This window comes from Pristiophorus japonicus, chromosome 8 (assembly GCF_044704955.1).
Source record: "Pristiophorus japonicus isolate sPriJap1 chromosome 8, sPriJap1.hap1, whole genome shotgun sequence".
Classification (NCBI taxonomy): domain Eukaryota; kingdom Metazoa; phylum Chordata; class Chondrichthyes; family Pristiophoridae; genus Pristiophorus; species Pristiophorus japonicus.
In genome coordinates this window covers 172263564-172288802 of record NC_091984.1, presented here as the reverse complement: position 1 = coordinate 172288802, position 25239 = coordinate 172263564, and the positions used below count along the sequence as shown (strand labels likewise).

General features: G+C 46.1%; 1 protein-coding gene across 1 annotated transcript in view; it reads right to left on the bottom strand.

Moving 5' to 3' along the window:
• Positions 1 to 21379: 21379 nt before the first annotated feature.
• Positions 21380 to 25239, bottom strand: part of rsph14 (radial spoke head 14 homolog) — a 1169762-nt gene continuing 1165902 nt past the window's right edge. The window contains exon 6 of the mRNA XM_070887531.1: positions 21380 to 22263. Coding sequence (XP_070743632.1) covers positions 22025 to 22263 — 239 coding nt within the window. The 3' untranslated portion in view covers positions 21380 to 22024. The remainder of the gene's footprint in view (positions 22264 to 25239) is intronic.

Genomic DNA, 25239 nt, shown 5'->3' with positions numbered 1-25239 from the left:
GTTAAAATTAGAAAATCAGCAATTAAATAAAGTTAAATCAGTTATTAGCTTTCGTTAAGATTCATTCCCTTGTCCAGTGACTCAATTAATATGGAAGAACGAATCACTGTCCTCCATTCTTGTGATGCCATCATTTTATTACTTTTTATTTCTCATTTTCTCCTCTTGATAGGACCTGTAATAGCTCCAGGCTTAAGCTGCCTCCATTGTCAGGGAGACGCTGATGTTTAAATCTCCCTCCAGCTGCTCCAGGCTCAAGCTGCCTCCGTTGTCAGGTAGACGCTGATGTTTAAGTCTCCCTCCAGCTGCTCCAGGCTCGAGCTGCCTCTGTTGTCAGGGAGATGCTGATGTTTAAGTCTCCCTACAGCTGCTCCAGATTCGAGCTGCCTTGTTGTGAGGCCAAGTTATGCAGCATGCAGCACACGACAGTGAACTGACTGAAGTGGTGAGGGGAGTGGTCCAGGCATTGGAAATGCTGCTTCAGTATGCCAATTGTCCACTCTATGCAGCCCTGTGTCGTTATGTGCGACATGTTGTACCGACGCTCTGGCTCAGTGCGGGGATTGCCTAAGGGGGTCATAAGCCTGTACCCTTTGTCCCCGAGCAACCAGCTCTACCCTTCTGGCAGCTCCTGAAACATGGTAGATATAACGCTCTCACGTAGGATAAAAGTATCATGGATGCTGCCTGGGTATTTGGCATCCACTGCCATGATCCGATGCAGATCGTCGCAGACAAGCTGCACATTTAGGGAATGGAACCCTTTCCTGCTGTGATAAACCTCAGAGTGGTCCAAAGGTGCTCTCAAGGCAATGGGGCTACAGTCGATCGCACCCTGTATCTTTGGGAAGCCAGTAATTCTGGAGAACCCCACAGACATGTCTCGCATTGCTTGCATGGTCATAGGGAAATTGATGAACTGGTCCCTTTTGGCATACAGTGCAGCAGTCACCTGTCGAATGCAGCAATGTTTGGTGTGCTGCAAGATGCAGCACATGAGCCCAGTTGCTGCTTGAAATGAGCCAGAAGCATAGAAGGCAAGTGCTGCAGTGACCTTCACTTCCACAGGTAGGGCAGTCCTCCTGCTACTTCTTGGCTATATGACTGACCTGATTAGCTGGCGGATCTCGGTGATGACCTCTTTTCTAAATCACAGCCTGCGCATGCAGTCTGCCTCACTCAGGTGTAGGTATGAGCACTTGTCCCTGTAGATTCGATCAGGGTATGGCATCCTCCCCATTAATGCCTGAGCGATCTGGTTTGTGCGACGATGACGTTGTGGTATTATTTGTTGCCTCCATATTCCATGCATGAAAACCAACTTTACTACATGAGGCTTAGTAAAATGTGCACCCATAATTATTATTCTTAACTTTGTTATTCTTGTTATTGTGAGACATACTGAAGCACAGCACACACACATCTTTGCTGGGTGATGCCCTAGCAGAACGGAGCACACCCTCGTCTGCGTGCATGCGTAACACTAAGCTGTGTTTCTATGGAGACGCGACACTCAGAGATTTATGGCACTTTGATTATAGCTTGTGCCGAAATGCCTATGTTTGCTGCTGTGTTGTGCCATCTCCGATGCACAGTTCGGAGTGCATGCCACAGGAACACTCCCTCGGCCGGACAGAAACACAGGAGCTCGGCGCTTGGATTCCACCCGCAACCCCCCACCCCCAACACCCGGGCTTCTTTACAAGTTGAACCCCGGGGAGGGGGGCGGTGAAATCAAAGTGCTGAGCTCCTGTGCTCCTGTCTGGCCGAGGGAACTATCCTTCGGCTGGCCGGCACTCCTCCGACCCATGCCTGGAGCCCCGTCAGCAGAGATTCAGTGGTGTGGTCGGGTGATCTCGCAATTTGCCCATTCTCAAAAACATTCTGTGAGAAAAATGAACTTTCCGAGTTATTTTCCGAGTTCTCTCTGCAAAAATCATCATGAATTTGTGTTTTAAATTGTCTTCTTCCCTTGCTCCGAAAACTCAGAAATATACTCAGCGCGATTTCCTGAAGTTGAGGTAGGGTTTTTCTGATCGGTACTTAAGGCCACTGTGCACCGCCCTGAAAAAAATCAGTCTTGGCGAAAATCGGTTAAAGGGCCAAAAACGTCGCGGAAATCAGTTTTCCAACCTGCGGCAAAAAACCTTGCATACAAAATACCAGCATTGACAGTCGTCGCCGACGTACAAACGCTGAGGAAAGTTGCAAAATCATGATTGCTCCAAAAAAAGGGCGCCCAATGGTGGCGAAAATAGAGCCGATTATCAGTTCATTTGAAGTGCCTGATCTGGGTCAACATCACAGCCCGCAGGCAGAGCATGATGTCAATCAACTTGCAACACTGATTTGACGCCAGCGTGGCTATTTTGGAACTCAATGCTCCAGCCTACGCCGTCTTAACTTCGCACAGCTGAGCACGCATTCAGCAGCAGGAGCAACCCCCCCATCAACGCTACTTAAAGGGATCATCAGCTACTTACAGCTTAGTTGCTGGTTTATTTCTTCTGGCTGCTGCTGGATTCTCCGAGTTTTGGGTGCTTTCTATAGTCGGTTAAAGCTTCAATAATCGACAGGGAGTGGCCTGGCAGGTGCTGAAGTACTTTTTTGGTGACTCACAGGCTTGTGCACAGATCAGCTGTTCCCAGACTTGGGTGCATCAGCAGGCCTTCCCTTCAGCATTGAGCATGACTGGAAGAATGAGCAGGACAAGCTGCTAGAAGAGGGAGGAGGAGGAGGAGGCGGCCACATCTGCAGAGGGTCTTTAGCGAGTAGATCTATTGGAGAACAGATTGCTGGAAGCTGCTTTGCAGACTGGAATCCAGAGCCATGCTGGCAGCAGTCTGAGCTTCCACTGCAGCACTCAGACTTTGTGTGGATGCTGCATGTGCTGCAATGGAAGCTGAGACACCGGCCATCAGATGCTGCCCCATGGTGGGCTCCACAGGTGGGCTGATGGAGGTGACCACCCGTTCAATGTTGGAGAGGGTGGGCTCCAAGCTCTGTGCACAGCCCTGTGCCAAGTTGATGCTGAACTCCTCCATGCTGCTTGACAATGAGGACAGGCTTTTCGGCAGGGTTCTCAGTGCATCAAACATTGGGTGTGTACACCCATCAGCCGCCTTCTGTAGCCTGGCCCATTGAAGTCCTCACCTAAGGAAGTGGCCCTCGAAATAGTGGCTGCATTGGTGATCATTTTCCAACAGTCTATCGACTCTGGATCAGTTCCTATGGACTGGAGGGTAACTAATGTAACACCACTTTTTAAAAAAGGAGGGAGAGAGAAAACGGATAATTATCGACCGGTTAGCCTGACATCAGTAGTGGGGAAAATGTTGGAATCAATTATTAAAGATGAGATAACAGCGCATTTGGAAAGCAGTGACAGGATCAGTCCAAGTCAGCATGGATTTATGAAAGGGAAATCATGCTTGACAAATCTAGAATTTTTTCAGAATGTAACTAATAGAGTGGACAAGGGAGAACCAGTGGATGTGGTGTACTTGGACTTTCAAAAGGCTTTTGACAAGGCCCCACACAAGAGATTGGTGTGCAAAATTAAAGCACATGGTACTGGAGGTAATGTACTGACATGGATAGAGAACTGGTTGGCAGACAGGAAGCAGAGAGTCGGGATAAACGGGTCCTTTTCAGAATGGCAGGCAGTGACTAGTGGGGTGCCGCAGGGCTCAGTGCTGGGACCCCAGCTATTTACAATATACATCAATGATTTGGATGAAGGAATTAAGTGTAATATCTCCAAGTTTGCAGATGACACTAAACTGGGTGGCGGTGTGAGCTGTGAGGAGGACGCTAAGAGGCTGCAGGGTGACTTGGATAGGTTAGGTGAGTGGGCAAATGCATGGCAGATGCAGTATAATGCAGATAAATGTGAGGTTATCCACTTTGGGGGCAAAAGCACAAAGGTAGAATATTATCTGAATGGCAGCAGATTAGAAAAAGAGGAGGTGCAACGAGACCTGGGTGTCATGGTACATCAGTCATTGAAAGTTGGCATGCAGGTACAGCAGGTAGTGAAGAAGGCAAATGGTATGTTGGCCTTCATAGCTCGGGGTTTTGAGTATAGGAGCAGGGAGGTCTTACTGCAGTTGTCTACGGCGCCTTGGTGAGGCCTCACCTGGAATATTGTGTTCAGTTTTGGTCTCCTAATCTGAGGAAGGACGTTCTTGCTATTGAGGGAGTGCAGCGAAGGTTCACCAGACTGATTCCCGGGGTAGCTGGACTGACATATGAGGAGAGACTGGATCGACTGGGCCTTTATTCACTGGAGTTTAGAAGGATGAGAGGGGATCTCATAGAAACATATAAAATTCTGACAGGACTGAACAGGTTAGATGCAGGAAGAATGTTCCTGATGTTGGGGAAGTCCAGAACCAGGGGACACAGTCTAAGGATAAGGGGTAAGCCATTTAGGACTGAGATGAGGAGAAACGTCTTCACTCAGAGAGTTGTTAACCTGTGGAATTCCCTACCGCAGAGAGTCGTTGATGCCAGTTGATTGGATATATTCAAGAGGGAGTTAGATACGGCCCTTACGTCTAAAGGGATCAAGCGGTATGGAGAGAAAACAGGAAAGGGGTACTGAGGTGAATGATCAGCCATGATCTTATTGAATGGTGGTGCAGGCTTGAAGGGCCGAATGGCTTACTCCTGCACTTATTTTCTATGTTTCCATGTTTCTATGAATCCTCTGCAGCAGAACGAGTGTGTGAGCTCACCCTCCGACGAGCTGCCACCTGAGCTATCATTTACACCTGCCTTGCTGCAGGACACTCGCGCCCGGTGTCTTGCCACATGCAGTTGCTGCCTCTATGCTATCCTCAGTATCTGAGCGGGTGGCTGCGAGTGTGAAATCAAGTGACAGTGTGTCCTCGCCTTCACTGTCTTTGTGCTCTCCCTCCACTGCCTGGGCAGGTTACAGTTCTTGGGCATGTGAAGAGAAAAAGGGACAAGGGTGGGGTTGTGGTGACGGGAAAGGAGAAAGGAAGAAGTGCGTGCTTACATCATCAGCGGCTTCTCTGTCAGAAGAGATTGTGGGATGAGGGAGAAGTGGTATGACAGAAGGAGGATTCAGACCACGTCCTCAGCAATGGCCCTTCCCATTACATAGGATATAAGGCACAGAAACAGGCCATTTGGCCCAACCAGTCTATGCTGGCATTAATGCTCCACTTGAGCCTCCTCCTGTCTTTCCTCATCTAAATCTATCAGCATAACCATCTATTCCCTTCTCCCTCGTATGCTCGTCTAGCTTAAATGCATCTATACTATTCGCTTCAACCACTCCCTGTGACAGCGAGTTCCACATTCTTACCACTCTCTGGGTAAAGGATTTTCTTCTGAATTTCTATTGGATTTCTTGGTGACTATCTTATAGCCTCCAATTATGTTCTTCTCTCTGTACAAAACCTTTCATAATTTTACAGACCTCTATTAGGTCACCCCTCAGCCTTCTTTTTTCAAGAGAAAAGAGCCCCATAATGGCCAGCACTGTCTTCTCCCTGGGGGTTAGAACATGCAGGCGTACCTCTCCTCCTCGGGTTACTTCCTGCTGCTTCCTGTTATGTGCCACCTTCTCTATAGGAAGGACAAGGGTGCAGAGGAGATTTACTAGGATGCTGCCTGGAATGGAGAATCTTAGTTATGAGGACAGATTGGATAAGCTGGGTTTGTTCTCATTGGAATAGAGGAGGTTGAGAGGAGACCTCATCGAGGTGTACAAAATATTGAGGAGCCTGGACATAGTGGAAAGTAAGGGTCCATTTCCATTGGTGCAGGGGTCTATTACAAGGGGGCAAGTTTTAAGGTGGTTGGTGGAAGGTTTAGAGGGGATTTGAGGGGGGGCTTCTTTACGCAGAGGGTTGTGGGGATCTGGAACTCGCTGCCTGGAAGAGTGGTGGATGCAGAAACCCTCACCACTTTTAAGAGATGGTTGGATGGGCACTTAAAGTGCAGTAACCTGCAGGGTTACGGACCTAGAGCTGGTAATTGGGATTAGACTGGATGACCTTTCGTTGGCCGGCGCAGATATAATGGTCAGTAGGGAATAGAATACGGCCAGGGTGATCTACTTGACTAGTTTTGATCGCCTGGATAGAAACATAGAAACATAGAAAATAGGTGCAGGAGTAGGCCATTCGGCCCTTCTAGCCTGCACCGCCATTCAATGAGTTCATGGCTGAACATGCAACTTCAGTACTCCATTCCTGCTTTCTCAATGGATGGGTCGGAGAGAAATTTTCTCAGATTTTTCTCCCTAAATTGGCTTGGGTTTTTATCTGTTTTTTGTCTCTCCCAGGAGATCACATGGCTCTGGTTGGGGTGGAGTGTAGAATGTTTCAGTATAAGGGGTGTCGCAGTTGTGGTGAGGCGGATTGGTTGGGCTGGGTGCTCTTTGCCTTTCCGTCATTGTTCATAGGTTTATGTGTAACCTTTAGGGCTGCTGACCAATGGCAGTGCGTGGACACGATGGGCCGAAATGGCCTCCTTCTGCGCTGTAAATTTCTATGTTTCTAAGAAAGAAGGATGTTTGTCAGTTAATGTCGTGCAATCTGTGTGGGTGATGTGGCTGTCATGGTTGAATAGTTGGCATGTGTGCAAGCTGTGAGTTGTGTGTTTGAGGATTGCAATATTGCTAAGTGTGTGAGGGTGAGGTGAAAGTTATGCATGTTAGATATGAGTTCCGATTGATTGGGATTGTTGGTAGGTGGGTGATGGGGGTGTGGTGGATTAAGCAGGGGCTGAGGCTAGTGGTACAGTTGGTAGGTTATGGCATTTGAAGATTGACCACTCGTGTGAGATCATTAAGCTTCCTCCTGCACTGCATCCATGTTCTTGGAGTTATACTCCTAGCATTGACTTCCTCCGCTAACACTTGCCACTTCCTGAGCATGTGTCTGGAGGGTCTCCAGTCCTCCTGACGGTACAGGATGTCCCGCCTCCATTCGACCTCTTCCACCAAGACTTCCAGTGCAGCGTCCATAAACCTTGGTGCCTGCTCTCTCCCATGGTCTGCCATTGTTGAATGTTTCACAGCACACTGCTGCCAATGATCCCAGCACCACCAGCAACCACAATGCACCTTCTGTTTAAGTGATGCAGGCTAGCTTTGAGTAGCGCTCGGAAGTATCCTCTGTCGATTCGTGCAGCCAGTCAACAGCGTGGCTAGTGCTGGTTGTGCGGAGAAATCATTGGACCGAAAATTGCGGTCGGAGGTCCCTTCAGACGAACGCCTCCGACCCCCAAAAAATCTACGCAAATACTTATTGGTCCCGGTGGAACGTAAGATTCCGGTCGCGTGGTGAAGGTCATGTCCATTGTGCCCCTTAGTGGGCGGAATCTGCATTGCTGAAAGCCTCACACCCACATCTCAGAGCTTGCCACAATGCCAGCTATGCAAACATGACAGGCACATCACCTAGCAAACAGGCAGGGACACAGACGGCTGCAGAACCTGACCCAGCTGGAGGTGACCGTTCTGGAGATAATTGGAGGGGCCATCACTGAGGCCATGTTGAGCGATGAGGTTGAAAGCATTGATGATAATGATGGTTTGTTCATTGTTGTGGAGAATTACAAAGATACTCAACACAAGTCTGTTTCGGAGAAAAGAATTGTATATTATAAAGTACTCAATCAAGGGAGAGACTGCTTCTACACGAGTTCAGTAACTCAGTGATGCAAACCAGCCGTTCTCTCCGAGCTGCTTCGGGGCTGCTACTTTTATACATTCAAAATATATACAAAATCATGAAGCATACACGCGGAAGTTTTCCATTGGTTGTTTCCCCTAACACATCACAAGTCCTCGCCTAGTTACAACAATTTCATTTGTACATCCAATTTCATTATGTCACTTCCCTGTGCCTCTTATCTGATTAGTTAAGTGCTACATCATTATTTTTCTACGGTTAAGTAATTATAAAGAACTTGTTCCCAGACCTATGTGCCCATGATTATAATTGATATTAATGAGAGACAAACTGGAGTGTTTGAATCCTCTTTTGTATTATTATCGAGTGTTCTTCTAATATAAAGTTTCCCTATTATAGACAATTCATCTAGTTTCTCCACGCTATCTGTCTATGCTAGGATATCTGCCAAATACTCCCTTTTTGAGAGTTATATTTTCTGGTCCCACGCTTCTCTAAGTGTAGCCACAAACTTTTAGAAATACTAATGATTTTGAACCCCTTCAATCCCCCCTTTGGTCATATGGTTAATCTAACCCAACGTGACCAATTATTCACCTTGTCTGTTTCACGTATACTTCGCCCGGTCTCGGTGATTAGGCGATAGGTTGGGAGTACACACAAATCACAACAGATATTCATTCTGCAACAATTTGACCTGTTCCCTAGCTTGTAGCTTTGCTTGGGTATACCTCTTCTGTCTTTTGCACTTGTTACATAATTTCACCAACCAACTCAAGGCTATTACTATCTGTACTGCCACTAGGGTATGTGAAAGACTCCTTCCATGGATGTGTTTCAACGTTCATTCCCCAATTCCATAATCTCAAGTACCAAGGTGGGTTTTTTCAGGTTATCCTTTATTTCACTGTCCAGTTCTTTGCCTTTAACCTTTAGCTCACAATATTTTTTAATGTTATTTCTTAATGGTCCTTTGAGCTTAGTTAAATCTTCAGGTAACGGGAATTGGTGGTGCTTGCTCTTCCAAGTAATCACCAATATTTTGCTCAATCTCATCGCTTATATTTAATGTCATTGTCTTCCTGGCAAGTATATACGTCATGCATGCTCTTCCCACTGCCACCCACACTCTGGGAGTAAAGCAAAAGTTAGGCATTGTAATGTTACAAGTCAAACCTCCGCAATCATAGGTTCCCAGACTAGTTACCATACAATAGTCTCCTTGTCCTTGATAGGTGTGATGTGTGAGTTTGGTTCGGGCCGGGCTTATTCCAATGACACATCCTTCCGTAGTATTGTCAAACCCGCAGCTATCCTTGCACCCATCACCCACTGGGTGAGAGCATATAGTTAGGCTTCCTTCTCTCCGGCACCCTGGTCCATCGCATACTGGTCCATCGGGTAATCTGGGATGTACTCTTCCCTTCTCAATATCCCTATGTTTTCAACTTCATATTGAGGATACGAGTATGAGCCTTGGTTTATTATGGGGATCACTAGTATTATCCCTACCATAGGGGTTTGTTTCCCCTTTCATCCTTCTGTAACCATATACACCCTAGTCATTCCTTTCAGGGTGCAGGCATCTAATGGCTCAGTGTACTGTGCCATTTATTTCAACTGGGTGCTATTTATCCAATCTGGTTATCCAATTGCCCGGTTTGTATCTGATCCATTGTGTCTCACCCGACTGATCCCCCATGGGCATGACATGTGTCTCTTTTCCTGTCCTTGGCATCGTCCTCTCGTTCCTGCTTATTTAGCTCGTTAATTGTTCGTGCATGGCCTTCCAATACGAATATATCCTCTAGCAGTGTTTTGGATGTTTTAGATCCTAACGCTGAAGATTCTATCCTGTTTCCAGCCTGTTTCCTCATTAGGACCTCCATCGATCCCCTTAAACTATCTACTCCTGCTTGGATCGCCTGTATATCTAGTGCATTTCCTAAAGAGGTCCCTGTATTTCCTCCAGTTAATACGTCATTCACTATAGATCTCCTCTGTCTTCCTCCTTTGTGTCTCAGCTGCTTGTGTTACTCCCTCGCTCCTGATGCGTCACTAGCTTTTCTCAGGATTGTGACTAGCAACCGTGTGTACAACGCTTTAGTCTTGGGGCTATACTTTTCTGGCTGGTATATGTCTGTTAAACTTATGATCACAGGTAACATTTCATGCTGCACATTGTTAAATAACAACATTCCCTCTGATCTTGTCACCAATCCGCTGGGTGGACCTTCAGTAAGGAGGGGGCAAGTAATTGATGATAGTGTTGTTGGTCCTGGGGTCGTGACTCTAGGTTTTTGCCATTAAATCATCACTGCTGGACCTGAACACTTTCTCTTTTCCTGACATATGACCCATTCTATCGCTTTTAACGAGGATGGCTCGAAGACTGTGTCCTTGTCTGGGTCCGGACAATGTACTATTACTTCTCTTCCAGGTTTAACTACCACATGCTTTCTCGAGGTTAATTCCCCTGGTTTACAATATTCAGGTAACATTTTGTTACCCACTCACCTTGTGGCTTCATGATAAACGCTCCTGACACTTGGATGCTGCCCCCTAGGCACTGCTTTACGTAGTTGTTGTACCCTCCGGTGTGGGTGTATGCTTCTGGGCCCCCTCGGGACAGTCTTGTAGCTTGTCCTTGTAGAATCTTAAGGGCGGTGGTGATCACGTTTATATACATTCTGTTGATAAAACACATGCTGGATATTGCAGGTTTTTAGTTAGATTCTTATCATTTCTACTTCTACCGGATCATTTGCACCGTTTCTCCGGACATGTGACCTTTCCCAGATCCATTTCATTATGGCAAGTACCCCTAGTATTGCAAATATTAATCCTAGTCCGCCAAAAAGTCCATCTATCAATGTATCCCTCCGCTCCTTATACTCTAAGGTGTATTTTAAGGAGTAGATTACCGGGAGTATCTTAGGTTCCGCCATCATTCTTTCAGCTGGGACAAATTTTTACTTCAGCTGGGACCAATGTTTCCATTGGAATCCCACCTTTCATATTTATACAAGCACATATGTCACCTTTGATTAATACTTCATATGGTCCGCTCCATTGTGGAACAAACCCAGGTTTTCTTGGCAATTCTCTAACCATTACCTTCGCTCCAACCTCCGGCACTACCGCCGGGGGGTTTGTCCCTTTATCTTTATCTTCGTCCCTTTGTCTATCTCTTACTTCCTGCTGCATCTCTTTCAGCTGCTTACTCAATTCCATCACGATTTCCTGATTCTATCTCGTAATGGTCCTAATTCTGCCTCTCCTGTAACTATCCCCTCAGGTAACTTCATTGCTCATCCAGTCAATAGCTCATAGGGAGTTAATTCTGTCGTTCGATTTGGTGTGGCGCGTAACTTCATTCTGGCCAGGATTGTCCAGTTTCCTGTATTTCAAAAACAAGTGATAGTTTATAAACTATCTTAACATACAAGTGCTCGCAATTCAAGATCTCGCAAATCATTTCCACAGTTGCTTCCATATCTTATCTCGTCTCCCCCAAACGGCATTTCTGTCTCTCATCAGAGAAAATGGCATTTTTCTCCCGAAACTGTTTAGTATTATTTCTTTTAAAAAGGTTTCCAAACCCAAGATTTTCCAATACAACCAAAATGTTTAACATAGAAACATAGAAACATAGAAAATAGGTGCAGGAGTCCTTCGAGCCTGCACCGCCATTCAATAAGATCATGGCTGATCATTCCCTCAGTACCCCTTTCCTGCTTTCTCTCCATACCCCTTGATCCCTTTAGCCGTAAGGGCCATATCTAACTCCCTCTTGAATATATCCAATGAACTGGCATCTACAACTCTCTGCGGCAGGGATTTCCACAGGTTAACAACTCTCTGAGTGAAGAAGTTTCCCCTCATCTCAGTCCTAAATGGTCTACCCCTTATCCTAAGACTGTGTCCCCTGGTTCTGGACTTCCCCTACATTATCAAGGAGAATATCTTAAAATCCCAATTCAAATACTGTACTGCGAATCTTTTTATTTAAATCTCTTTTACTGAACTAAAAGCTTTCACGTTATTTAAAATAAGATTCGATGCAAAGGAAAATGAGGGCGGAGCTTCCCCGAGCCTGTAGCCTTGAGAAACCCACGCAGGCTTTTTTTTAAAAGGCTTTACACTCTCCCTTCTCCTTTCTTTATCTCATTCATAGACTACATTTTTATCTTTCAACCCAATGTAATCAATGATTACGTGTTTTTTTTTAACAAGTAATTGGGCGTCTTGGCTTGCAATACTGATTGAGACCACACATTTTTAATTAAAACTATCTAAGACAAATTTTTTTACTGTAATCTAATTAAAACGTCCAAATCATTTTTTGTTTTTTAGTAACTTATTTTCTGGTTCCCTTGTTTTTCTTCATCAGTCTCTGTCCCAACCGTCTGGTGGGCGTCATTCTCAAACTACTCACTTCTACTCTAAACCTCCGTAATTGTAAGCACTGACATATTACCATTAATCCTACTTTGGTTGTTTTCTGATTTTTCTGTTTCTCCGACCATAATTTTTGTTTGACAGGCTCTATTTTAGGATCCCACCCGTCACTTAACATAGTCATTATTAATTTCTTATGGTCATCCACAAAGTATCTACTGAGCGACCCGTTTGGTCCCCTGTCCAACAGATCCTTGCACGCCATCTCATGTTTGGAGAATTCAGCGATGGTGATGCCGTTGAATGTCAAGGAGCGGCGGTTAGACTTTCTCTTGTTGGAGATAGTCATTGCCTGGCACTTGTGTGGTGTGAATGTTACTTGCCACTTATCAGCCCGAGCCTGAATGTCGTCCAGGTCTTGCTGCAAGCGGGCATGGACTGCTTCATTATCTGAGGAGTTGCGAATGGAACTGAACACTGTGCAATCATCAGTGAACATCCCCATTTCTGACCTTATGATGGAGGGAAGGTCATTGATGAACCTGCTGGAGAAGCTGGGGTTGCTTTTCTTAGAGCTGAGAAGTTTAAGAGGAGATTTGATAGAGGTGTTCAAAATTATGAACGTTATTGATAGAGTAAATAAGGAGAGTTTCCAGAGGCAGAAGGGTCGGTAACCAGAGGACACAGAATCTGAGGTGACATGAGGAAAGATTTGGTTACGTAGTGAGTTGTTGTGATCTGGAACGTGCTGCCTGAAAGGGTGATGGCAGCGAGGTTCAATCGTAACTTTTAAAAGGGAATCGACACAATACGGGAAAGTGACGAATTTACAGGGCTTTGGGCAGGGGAGTGGGACTCGATCTAAGAGATATCACAGGCATGATGGGCCGAATGGCCTCCTTCTGTGCTGTATCATTCTATAATTCTATGAAGAAAGTAATATTGCAACAGTAATAAATAAAGGCCAAGCTTGTAAAGTCAGATACCAAGGACAAGCTTAAACAGATTGGCAGCAGGCCAAGCAATTATAGAGAGCATAGTGTAGATTAAGTACCAAATGAAACTGTGAGTGTTGTGTCGCAAACAGTAAACAATCTTGGGTTTGGGCAACAGACAGCTAAAATGATCAGTACAGTGTTCACAGAAAGCTAAACAAATGAACATAAAATTGGGTGTACAGCTTATAAGCCGAGCGTGGCTTACTGGTTGAGGGCGATAATTCTAAAATGATATCGGTAGTGGTGAGGGGGGGGGGAGTGGGGGGTTGCTGCTTGTAATCTGACGGAGCATCATCGTAGGCGGTCCCTCGGAATCGAGGAAGACTTGCTTCCACTCTTAAAAGAGTTCTTAGGTGGCTGAACAGTCCAATACGAGAACCACAGTCCCTGTCACAGGTGGGGCAGATAGTCGTTGAGCGAAGGGATGGGTGGGACAGGTTTGCCGCACACTCATTCCGCTGCCTGCGCTTGATTTCTGCATGCTCTCGGCGATGAGACTCGAGGTGCTCAGCGCCCTCCTGGATGCACTTCCTCTACTTAGGGCGGTCTTTGGCCAGGGACTCCCAGGTGTCGGTGGGGATGTCGCACTTTATCAGGGAGGCTTTGAGGGTGTCCTTGTAATGTTTCCGCTGCCCACCTTTGGCTCGTTTGCCATGAAGGAGCTCCGAGTAGAGCGCTTGCTTTGAGAGTCTCGTGTCTGGCATGCGGACAATGTGGCCTGCCCAGCGGAGCTGATGACAGAGCAGAACCACTGGCCAAATCTGCCTGATTTTAGATCTATTGAAAGCAATAGAATGAAAATCGGGTTGGTTCTATAAAGCTGGAAATCATCCCCGGCCTGGTCTCGATGACAATATCCCTGATGTACTGTGTGCAGTTTTGGTCTCCTTATGTTAAGATTTTGCAGTGAGCACAGGAGGGCCCACCCAGATTAATTCCAGAGCTGAAGGGGCCTAGCTTTGAGGAGAGGCGAATTAACGCGTGAGGATTCTGTTTGAAAAGAGAAAATTGAGGGGTGAGGGTTTTGAGAATGGATTCAGTTGGATTGTTCCAGTGTATGAGACAACATCGTGAGTGCCCCTTTTGTGGGCCTAAAATGGGCTCAATGGTAACCAGTTTAGCAGGTCAGCGGCTTGCCTCCAATGTGCACGGGCATTTGGGCCATTGCTAAACTGGTCTGGATCTTGTTGAGCAGGCCTCATTTCAATGAGGCCACAACCTGGAATACTGCATACAGTTTTGGTTTCCATAATTACGAACGGATATACTTGCTTTGGAGGCAATCCAGAGAAGGTTCACTAGGTTGATCCTGGGGATGAGGGAGTTGAATTATGAGGAAAGTTTGAGTAGGTTGGGCCTCTACTCATTGGAATTCAGAAGAATGAGAGGTGATCTTATCGAAACGTATAAGATTATGAGGGGGCTTGACAAGGTGGATGCAGAGAGGATGTTTCCACTGATGGGGGAGACTAGAACTAGGGGACATAGTCTTAGAATAAGAGGCCGCCCATTTAAAACTGAGATGAGGAGGAATTTATTCTCTCAGAGGGTTGTAAATCTGTGGAATTCGCTGTCTCAGAGAGCTGTGGAAGCCGGGTCATTTAATAAATTTAAGACAGAGAGAGACAGTTTCGTAACCGATAAGGGAATAAGGGGTTATGGGGAGCAGGCAGGAAAGTGGACCTGAGTCCATGATCGGATCAGCCAAGATTGTATTGAATGGTGGAGCAGGCTCGAGGGGCCATATGGCCTACTGCCTCTCCAATTTATTATGTTTTTATGTTGTGTTTAATATAAGCTTCTGTGTTCATTTCAGACTCGGATTTGTCAATTGCTTTTTCCTGGACAAGTTCTGACTTGGCAGAGGGGTCAACAACAGGCATAGATTTAAAGTAATTGTGGGGAGGTATAGAGGGGATTTGAGGGGAAATTTTTTCACCCAGAGGGTGGTGGGGGTCTGGAACTCACTGCCTGAAAGGATGGCAGAGGCAGAAACCCTCACTACATTTTAAAAGTACTTGGATATGGACTTAGTGCCGTAACCTGCAAGGCTACAGACCCAAGAGCTGGAAAGTGGGAGTAGGCTGGATAGCTCTTGGTCGGCTGGCGTGGACATGATGGGCCGAAATGGCCTCCTTTCATGCTGTAAATTTCTATGATTCTATGACTCTATGACTTGCATTTCTGGGTTTTGAGCAACCTAACCAGAGGTCCTTAAAGGCTGGAGGCCACTCATAAAAGCCTGAAAGACATTGACGTTTATCAGTATTTTGTGGGGTTGCGAGCGGGAATGCTCCTGGCTCCACAAAACAAGTGCGAGCCTCTGTAGGCCCATCGTCATCCCCCTCCAGTTCGCCCCCCTCTCCCGTTCCTGGACTTTCCTCTGGATCTCGCCACAGGAGAAAATTGTTAAGGCCCAGACAGGAGAGCTGCTTGGCACTCGCATCTCAACGAATTTATTCTGATGAGGCCCGAGGATGAATTTGCTTTGGTCCTTGGGTCTCTGCGTTCCAGTACAGCACCAATCGTGCCCGGTTAGGCCGCTAGGAAATATAGGTCCCACACAACTGTAAGTAAGACTTTCAGGCAAATCTATTGCCGTAAAAGAGTGATAAACAAATCAAACACAAAAATCTAACAGGGTTCAAAATGTGTCCAGACTAGCTCCTGTCATCTAACAAGATTTCCGGTTTTTGGATTTAAAAATGTAGTGGGAGGTTGGAGAGACAAATAAAGACTTACATTTATATAGAGCCTTTCATGATCTCCAGATGTCTCAAAGCGCTTTACAGCCAATGAAGTACTTTTGGAGTGTGGTCACCGTTGTAAAGTGGGAAACACGGCCACCAATTTGCGCACAGCAAGATCCCACAAACAGCAATGTGATAATGACCAGATAATCTGTTTTTGTTATGTTGATTGAGGGATAAATATTGGCCAGGACACCGGGGAGAACTCCCCTGCTCTTCTTCAAAATAGTACCATGGGATCTTTTACATCCACTTGAGAGAGCAGACGGGGCCTCAATTTAACGTCTCATCCAAAAGACAGCACCTCCTACAGTGCAGCACTCCATTGGAGTGTCAGTCTAGATTTATGTGCTCATGAGCCTGGACTGACATTTGAACCCACAACCACCTGACCCAGAGGTGAGGGTGCTACCCACTGAGCCACTAGCTGACTAGAAACCAAGGGCTCGCTCCTGCCTGAAAATTCTGACTGTGTTGCTTGAAACAGAGGACTATTAAAGAGTGTGCAGAGAATAGGGTTCGACTAATTCAGAGAAAACCAGCAGCGCAGAACGGATGGAACAGGCAGCCTGTTCCTGTTCTGTAACATGAAAGGCCCTGAAGGTACTGGGTTAGATCAGCAGAGATAGAGTACAAATCTAGCCCATATCATTTCTCCGTGACTCTCAGAGGTAATCAAACACTGGTGTTCAACATCTATCCGTCCTCACAGTTAACCCCGGCCAGCTCTTCCTGCCTGGCTCCAGCTATTCCTCGGCACAGAGCACTTGATTATCTCTGTCTAGATTCATCCCAATAACTATCCAGGGATACATCTTTATTTTGGTACAATATGAATTATTTTGCTTGGATTCTGATAGCGTCAGAGGGGAAAGCATCCAGCAGCAATGTCCTCACCACACACCTATTACCATCTCATTAATTGCCAGACTCAACCTCTGTGTCCAACAGGCTTGGCTGAGCACTGCAGCAGCAGCTGGCCTTGAATTACTTTGGCTGGATTCTTTTCATAGCACATCATGTTCAATACTTTTTAAATTAAAATGAAATACAAAGAAATGACAGACTTGAAACAGGGCAAGTGAACGTGTCATGTCACAATTAACATAGCTGAAGCTTCGCACGGGCAAATATTCATGCCTGTGTTTGGCTCAGTGTAATTGTTGCCTCATTGTAGCCTGCATTTTATTATCGAAAAGGTTTTCAACAGATATTCATATAGTGTTTGAAAGAAAATTAATTTCAGTCGATAAAACCAACTGAAGAAACCTCTTGCAGTAATGGAGATGTTTTAAACAGCTGTTATACAGATTTGTTGCCACTTTTGTAGAATGTACTCACTTAATTTGAGTCACAACACCATTTACTTACCATTACAATTCCTGCTGTGCCATCACTGATTTTCCTGGGCTCGTCAAGGAAATTATAGGGTGGGGTTTCCCCTGGCCATGCTGGCTACGTTTTCCTTGGAGAGGGATGGGGGTCTAATTTGGTTTTCGGGGTGGGTTTAGAACTGATCTTGACTGGTTCTCCACGGCAGGAGGCAGGGGAATCGGGTCGAACTGCAGCTCTTTAAAGACTTTGCATTAGATGGGGAAAGAAAGAGAGAGGGAGAGACAGAGACAGCTGGAACTAAAGCTAGAGTTACAATTCTAATGGCAGAAGAGTGACAACATTGGAAGGGTTTGCAAAGTTCAAAGCCCCAGGATGTTCTCAGGTTGCAGTGGAGGTCATGTTGGCAGAGATAAGCGCAAGAAGAGAGAGTCTCCGGCAGCCAGGAAAAAAGCCCCAGAATTTTGGTACAATATGAATGATTTTGCTTGGATTCGGTTTTGGAGGGAGGTGGCTCCTTCCAGTGCACCACGAGCAGCTATTCTGTGGCGTAAATGTTTCACCGACCTCACTGAGTTGGCCAAGTGGATGCACGAGTGCCTGTGCAGTTAGAGGAAAGCAAGCATTTGCATTTACATAACAACAGCTTGAATTTTAACAGCGCCTTTAACACAATGAAACTCCCGAGGCGCCTCACAGAAGCGTTATCATAACAAAATTTGACACCGAGCCACGTAAAGAGATATTAGGACAGGTGACCAAAAGCTTGGTCAAAGAGGTAGGTTTTAAGGAGCGTCTTAAAGGAAAAGAGAGAGGTAGAGAGGTGGAGAGGTTTGAGAGGGAGTTCCAGAGCTTCGGGCCAAGGCAGCTGCAGGCACAGCCGCCAATGGTGGAGCGATGATAATCGGAGATGCACAAGAGGCCAGCATTGGAATAGTGCAGAGATCTCGGAGGATTGGAGGGCTGGAGGAGGTTACAGAGATAGTGCATTTCATGGCCTCCATGTAGACTTTCCATCAGAGATCACTAGACATGGTTTAGGAGGAAACTGGGCTGACCTTTCTTCTTCTTAGCCAAGTCTGCTCAGGCAACTTATAACAAACACATTGCTACTCCAGGTGACTGAACACAGACCAGGACGTTCTGCTCTGTATGTCTCAGTTACACACTGCCTTTATCACAAACATTATTCGGTTGCTCAATTATCATATTGTTATTAAGATAGAAGAAATTGCTTAGTCAGTGGAAGCCTGACTAGGTTTGTAGCTGTTTTCAACTGTTGGTCTTAAACTATAATTTACACTTGAGTCGAACTCACCCACTAAAAAGAAAAAAATCTGAGGATAGAATTGGCAGAAGTGGTTGGCAGTAGGCATTGCACTGGCAGTGTGGGGCAACTGAGTTGGCGTAGGCTGGAACAGTTGTTAACCCAGGATGCTTCAGCGATTCTGGCATTTCAGCTCCATAACCCCGAATTTCCCGAGGGGAATGTCGAACTCCTGCTGGAACTCCGGAAGTACCCACTGGTGAACGGCAGGGTCTCAATTGTGCGGATTTACTAACTGCTCTTGCAAATGGCAGCGCCTCTGCTCACCTCTTACAAGACCAATGACATCAGGGGGTGGCCCTGGGGACCATGCCAGAGTTGTGAACTCCTTGCACTAGGTCTTCCCACTTCCCCCAGCGTGGTCAGGAACTGGGGCATTACTTGAAGCCGGTAGGCGGGGCGAAGTGAGGCGCACTCACCTCCAGTTGGATGCAGGTGGGCCCTACCAGGAGGGCAGCGGCCTGGACTCTTGAAGATAAGGTAGCCTTTTAAAAAAAAAATTGGATCAGTTCCCTCGAACAGGAGGCCAAGCCGGGGAACTATAGAATGTAGTGGGAGGCCTGGGCAACTCCCCTCCCGCCCGCCTCCCCCCGCCCCCAGTGGCAGGCAGGCACTGGTTTTTCCAGCTGCATAAGGCAGAGGGTATCAGAGATGCGCATGTAGTGGCCGCCTGCGAGCCCCATGCAAATCTTGTGAACTCCCGCTCATCTCAAAGTCTAGTGTGGTCTGCGCTGCAAGGTAGTGGCGAACGCAATCCTGGAGCAAACACTGGGGTCAAAGTCAACTGGTTTTCAAGGCCTGTTTCTGAGTTCATCGCCTCCTGGTGGACTATGTAATTGCTCTCAATAACTTCCTCCAACACAGAAATATAGTTAGTAAAGTTAGTCTTAATTATCTTTAGCTGCGTTTTGTTTTTCCAATTGTAGGGGGAGACCATTTAGCTCCTCGAGCCTGTCCCATCATTTAATTAGATCATGGCTGATCAGTACGTCAACTCCATTTACCTGCCGTTGACCCATATCCCTTAACACCCTTACCTAACAAAAATCTATCGATCTCAGTCCTGAAAATTTCAATTGACCCTCAGCCTCAGCTGTTTTTTGGGGAATGGAGTTCCAGATTTTCACTACCCTTTGTGGGAAAAAGTGCTTCCTGACATCATCCCTGCATGGCCTAGCTCTAATTCCCACTCCATTCCCACTCTGACCTCTTCGCGCTCGGTCTCCTACTGTTCCAGTGAAGCTCAACTTAAGCTCGAGGAACAGCACCTCATCTTTCATTTAGGCACTTCACAGCCTTCTGGACTCAACATCGAGTTCAAAAATTTCAGAACATAACCGCTGCCAAACTTTGGTTCCCTTTCACTGCCCCTGTCCACGCAGCCCCCCCACCCCCCACCCAACCTCAGAGCCTGTTTCTTTCATTTTTTTCTCCTTGTCTCTAATGGCAGTTGGTCATTATCCCACTATTCACACCCTATCTTGACTAATGTTTTTCTAACTCCTGGCATTACCCTTTTGTCTCTCGAATCTCTCCTGTCTTCCACCCTATCAAGACCTTCCCTTTTGTTCTTTCTTCCCCTCCCCCTTTCAGTGCTTGTTAAGAATCTGTTCTTTCCGAACACTCTCCAGTTCTGATGAAGGGTCATCGACCCGAAATGTTAACTCTGCTTTCTCTCCACAGATGCTGCCTGACCCGCTGAGATTTCCAGTATTTTCTGTTTTTATTCCAGATTCCAGCATCCGCTGTATTTTGCTTTTGTTTAAGATTATATTGTTCTGGACTCTCCATCGAGAGGAAATAGTTTATCTGTATCTACCCATTAAATTCTTTTATCATTTTGAAAACTTTGATTAAATCACCCCTCAATCTTCGAAACTCAGGGGAATACAAGGCAAAAAGCAAGAGAGGGGTACTGAGGGAATGATCAGCCATGATCTTATTGAATGGTGGTGCAGGCTCGAAGGACCGAATGGCCTACTCCTGCACCTATTTTCTATGTTTATGCAACCTGTCCATGTAATTTAACCCTTGAAGCCAGTATCATTCTGGTGACTCTGCGCTGTACCTCCTCCTAGGCTAATATATCTTTCCTGAGGTTTGGTGTCCATAAATAAGTGCAGTGCTCCTGGTGTGGTCTAACCAAGGCTCTGTACAACTGAAGCATAGATTTTGAATTGCAGTTCCCTGAGATAAAGATGAATATTCAACTGGAATTTTTGATTACTTTTTGTACCTGTGCATTAACCTTTAGTGAAGTGTGTACATGGACACCCAAATCCCCTTGCTTCTCCACAGTGCCTAGTCTCTCAACTATTTCTCTTCACCCTCTGAAGTTGCTGAACCTTGCTGAGTATAGATCAATGGTTGCCAGCCACTTGTACCTCACCCAGGTGCCCATTTGCCAAGTGACAGTGAGTATGGACAGATTTGACCATGGAGGGCACCAGAGTGAGCCCGATCCTGTTCTCCCCAATGTGCACATAAACGCATTTTCCAATAGGCAGGGATCAGGATTGTTTCCTTTATCAGCCCAAGGTTGTTGAGCCAATTGTAATGGCCCAACTGCTGCCCTCACTGGGATCAACTAATCCTGGGAATCTTTGGTTCGTGTGACGATGTGCTACACCTGCTACTTTACTGACCTCCATTGTGCAGTAAGATAAAGGTACAGAAATATGTTGTTTTTTAGCTTCAGGCTTGTGTATCCAGCATATTACAGATCTAACCAGAGCGCAGCCTTTCATTTGAACAATCTCGACAAAAAGATCATGCTGATTTGAACTAATTTGATTGACACAGTGATAATAATTAAGTAATTAAGAAAATGACACACTTGAGGCTGTACAAGTCCTGAGTGATATTTTCAGTTTATTGCCACTTAGCAAACTGTGTCCAATCTATCAGAAAGCCAAATAACTGCACAGAACACAATCACATTTATTACACATTATTATTACATTTTGTGTGCACAGACCAACAACCCAATGAAAGAAGAAAAATAGGACAGAAGGAAGAGGAATGAGAGTGTAAGCGTGACAGAATGAGACGGAGACAAAACGAGACATGGAAGAAAGTATGAAAGAGAATTTGAGAAAGAATGAGCAGAATGACAAGAAGAATTAGAGAGCCTTATTTTAAAAAGGAACGTTTAAAAAATAGGTTTATCCAACCAGTTATTGTTAACGAAAGAAATTAATTGATTTGTCAACCCTGAACGAACCACAAAGTCAAGTTGACAACTGCCGACTGTCAAAGTTTAAAAGTGCAGCAATACTAAAGTACAACATGGCAGCTTCTCAGAAAACAGAGTGGGATGAGGAAACCACAGAACACAATGAAAGATGGCAGGAAAATGAGAAAAATGGGAACGTACACAGGACAAAAAAGCAACAGGCTGAGATGGAGAAGAAATGAATGTAAATGGAAGCGGGTGAGAACAAGATTGAAAATAAAAGCTGGAAAGCAAAATTAGAAAAAAGGAATGTGAGTATATGGGGTCAAAGAGGCCCCTAGTGCATTACTTTGTGTCCAATATCTCAGCTATGGTTTCCAGGTGATGACATCAATGGCGATCTTGGCGGCCTTTCTGACGGCCTCACTGGGGTCCTGTATCTTGCCCTCCAGAAGCGTCACATGGTCCAGCAGTATTTTCCTAACCTCAGCGGCTTCCGACATTGTTGTGATGGTTTTGATGGCATTGAGCCGCACTTTACTTAATGGATCGTTCACCAGAATGAGTAAGGATGGTATGATGTCAGCCTCCAGCGCTTTATATTTTCCTATTGAAACATAACACAAACCCTGTTATGTTTAGAATAACTCCACAAGATTGTATATCTTAAGCTCAAACTGTTGTGACCTTGGTCTCTTTATTGTAACTCCAGAGTGAGGAGGCAGCATGGTAGACTGCCTTTTATACCTGCTTGCCCAGGGTGTGCAGGTGACCCTTGGGTCTCCCACAGGTGCGCCCCCTGGTGGCAAGTCTTACACATTGGTAATGTTTACATACATAACATAATTCCCCCCCCCCCCAAAGTCTTATGTACAAGTTATTTACAAGTTGAAGTGATCCGGGGCTCTGCGTTCCTGAGTTGATCGCCTGAGTTGAAGTCCTAGCATAGGTGAGTCTGTCGGATCATTGCTGCACTGCGGTGTGGCTGGTCTGATCGGACTGTCAGGCATGCTGGGTTCATCCTCGTGGATGATCGCGAGGTCGATTGCTGGTTGGGTGTGTGTGGGTGGATCAATGATGGTAATGTCCTCTTCAAACTGTTCTTGGTTGTCAGTGACCAAGTGCTTTCTGCACGTTTGTCCGTTCAAAAGTTTGACAACACTCTATTCCCCTCCTTGGCTAACACAATGTCAGCAACCCATTTGGGACCATGACCATAATTAAGAACAAACACAGGGTCATTAACTTCAATGTCACGTGATACAGCCACGCGATCGTGGTACAGGTACATGTTATGCCGGTGACGCAGGGTTTCTACATGATCATTGAGATCCGGGTGGACTAAGGAGAGCCTGGTTTTGAGTGCTCTCTTCATTAGCAATTCTGCAGGGGGAACCCCGGTAAGCGAGTGGGGTTGCGTGTGGTAGCTGAGCAGAATCCGAGATAGCCGGGTCTGCAGCGAACCATCCGTCATGCGTTTCAAGATCTGCTTAATAGTTTGGACTGCCCGTTCCGTTTGACCATTGGATGCGGGCTTAAACGGCGCAGACCTGACAATCTTGATGCCATTGCGGGTCACGAACTCGTTGAATTCCGAGCTGGTGAAGCATGGTCCATTGTCACTAACAAGGATGTCGGGGAAACCATGGGTGGCGAACATGATCCGGAGGCTTTCAATGGTGGCAGTTGGACGTACATGATGACATTATTATACATTCAATCCATTTCAGAGTAAGCGTCCACTGCTACTAGGAACATCTTTCTTAGAAAGGGGCCAGCAAAATCTACATGGACCTTTGACCACGGTTTGGAGGGCCATGACCACAGACTCAGTGGGGCCTCCCTTGGTGCATAGCTCAACTGTGAGCAAGTGTTGCATTGGTGTACACATGACTCCAATTCCGAACATGCGACCTGGCAATAGCCTTCATCATGACTATACCTGGGTGGGTGCTATGGAGGTCACATATAAAAGTTTCCCCGCCTTTTTTTGGCAAAACCATGCAATTCCCCCATAGGAGACAGTCCGAATGGATGGACATTTCGTCCTTGCGTCGGTGGAACGGCTTAATTTTGTCCTGCATTTCCCCTGGGACCGCCGACCAGCTCCCATTGAGGACACAGCTTTTTACTAGTGATAGCACAGGGTCCTGGCTGGCCCATAGAAACATAGAAACATAGAAAATAGGTGCAGGAGTAGGCCATTCAGCCCTTCTAGCCTGCACCGCCATTCAATGAGTTCATGGCTGAACATGCAACTTCAGTACCCCCTTCCTGCTTTCTCGGCATACCCCTTGATCCCCCGAGTAGTAAGGACTTCATTTAACTCCCTTTTGAATATATTTAGTGAACTGGCCACAACTACTTTCTGTGGTAGAGAATTCCACAGGTTCACCACTCTCTGAGTGTAGAAGTTTCTCCTCATCTCGGTCCTAAATGGCTTACCCCTTATACTTAGACTGTGACCCCTGGTTCTGGACTTCCCCAACATTGGGAACATTCTTCCTGCATCTAACCTGTCTAAACCCGTCAGAATTTTAAACGTTTCTATGAGGTCCTCTCTCATTCTTCTGAACTCCAGTGAATACAAGCCCAGTTGATCCAGTCTTTCTTGATAGGTCAGTCCCACCATCCCGGGAATCAGTCTGGTGAATCTTCGCTGCACTCCCTCAATAGCAAGAATGTCCTTCCTCAAGTTAGGAGACCAAAACTGTACACAATACTCCAGGTGTGGCCTCACCAAGGCTCTGTACAACTGTAGCAACACCTCCCTGCCCCTGTACTCAAATCCCCTCGCTATGAAGGCCAACATGCCATTTGCTTTCTTAACCGCCTGCTGTACCTGCATGCCAACCTTCAATGACTGATGTACCATGACACCCAGGTCTCGTTGCACCTCCCCTTTTCCTAATCTGTCACCATTCAGATAATAGTCTGTCCCTGTTTTTACCACCAAAGTGGATAACCTCACATTTATCCACATTTTACTTCATCTGCCATGCATTTGCCCACTCACCTAACCTATCCAAGTCACTCTGCAGCCTCATAGCATCCTCCTCGCAGCTCACACTGCCACCCAACTTAGTGTCATCCGCAAATTTGGAGATACTACATTTAATCCCCTCGTCTAAATCATTAATGTACAATGTAAACAGCTGGGGCCCCAGCACAGAACCTTGCAGTACCCCACCGAGATGGACATTTTGCTGTTTTTCTAATCTCAGGACCGGAAAACAAACTGATCCCAACTACAACAGAAAGCAATGCAAAGCTCCTGTCCAAACTACTCATCTTTGGTCTTTAATGCGCTCTCACACACGACCATTAAACCCACTCCACACACAGTCCTGTGCTGACCACTTTCTGCACCATCCGCTGTTTGCATGAAAGCTGACATCAGTGAGTAACTGCAGCCCTGGGTTATTTATTGAATGTTCCCACTCCGGAGAGTTTAGAAATATCCACTTCCAACACAATAGGGTTCACCGTGTCCTTGCCCGTGTTTTTACCTTTCTCTCCACGCCAAATTTGGGACCTAAACATTCTCGCCAAGTACGTGCACTCATCCTAGCGCAAAATCGTT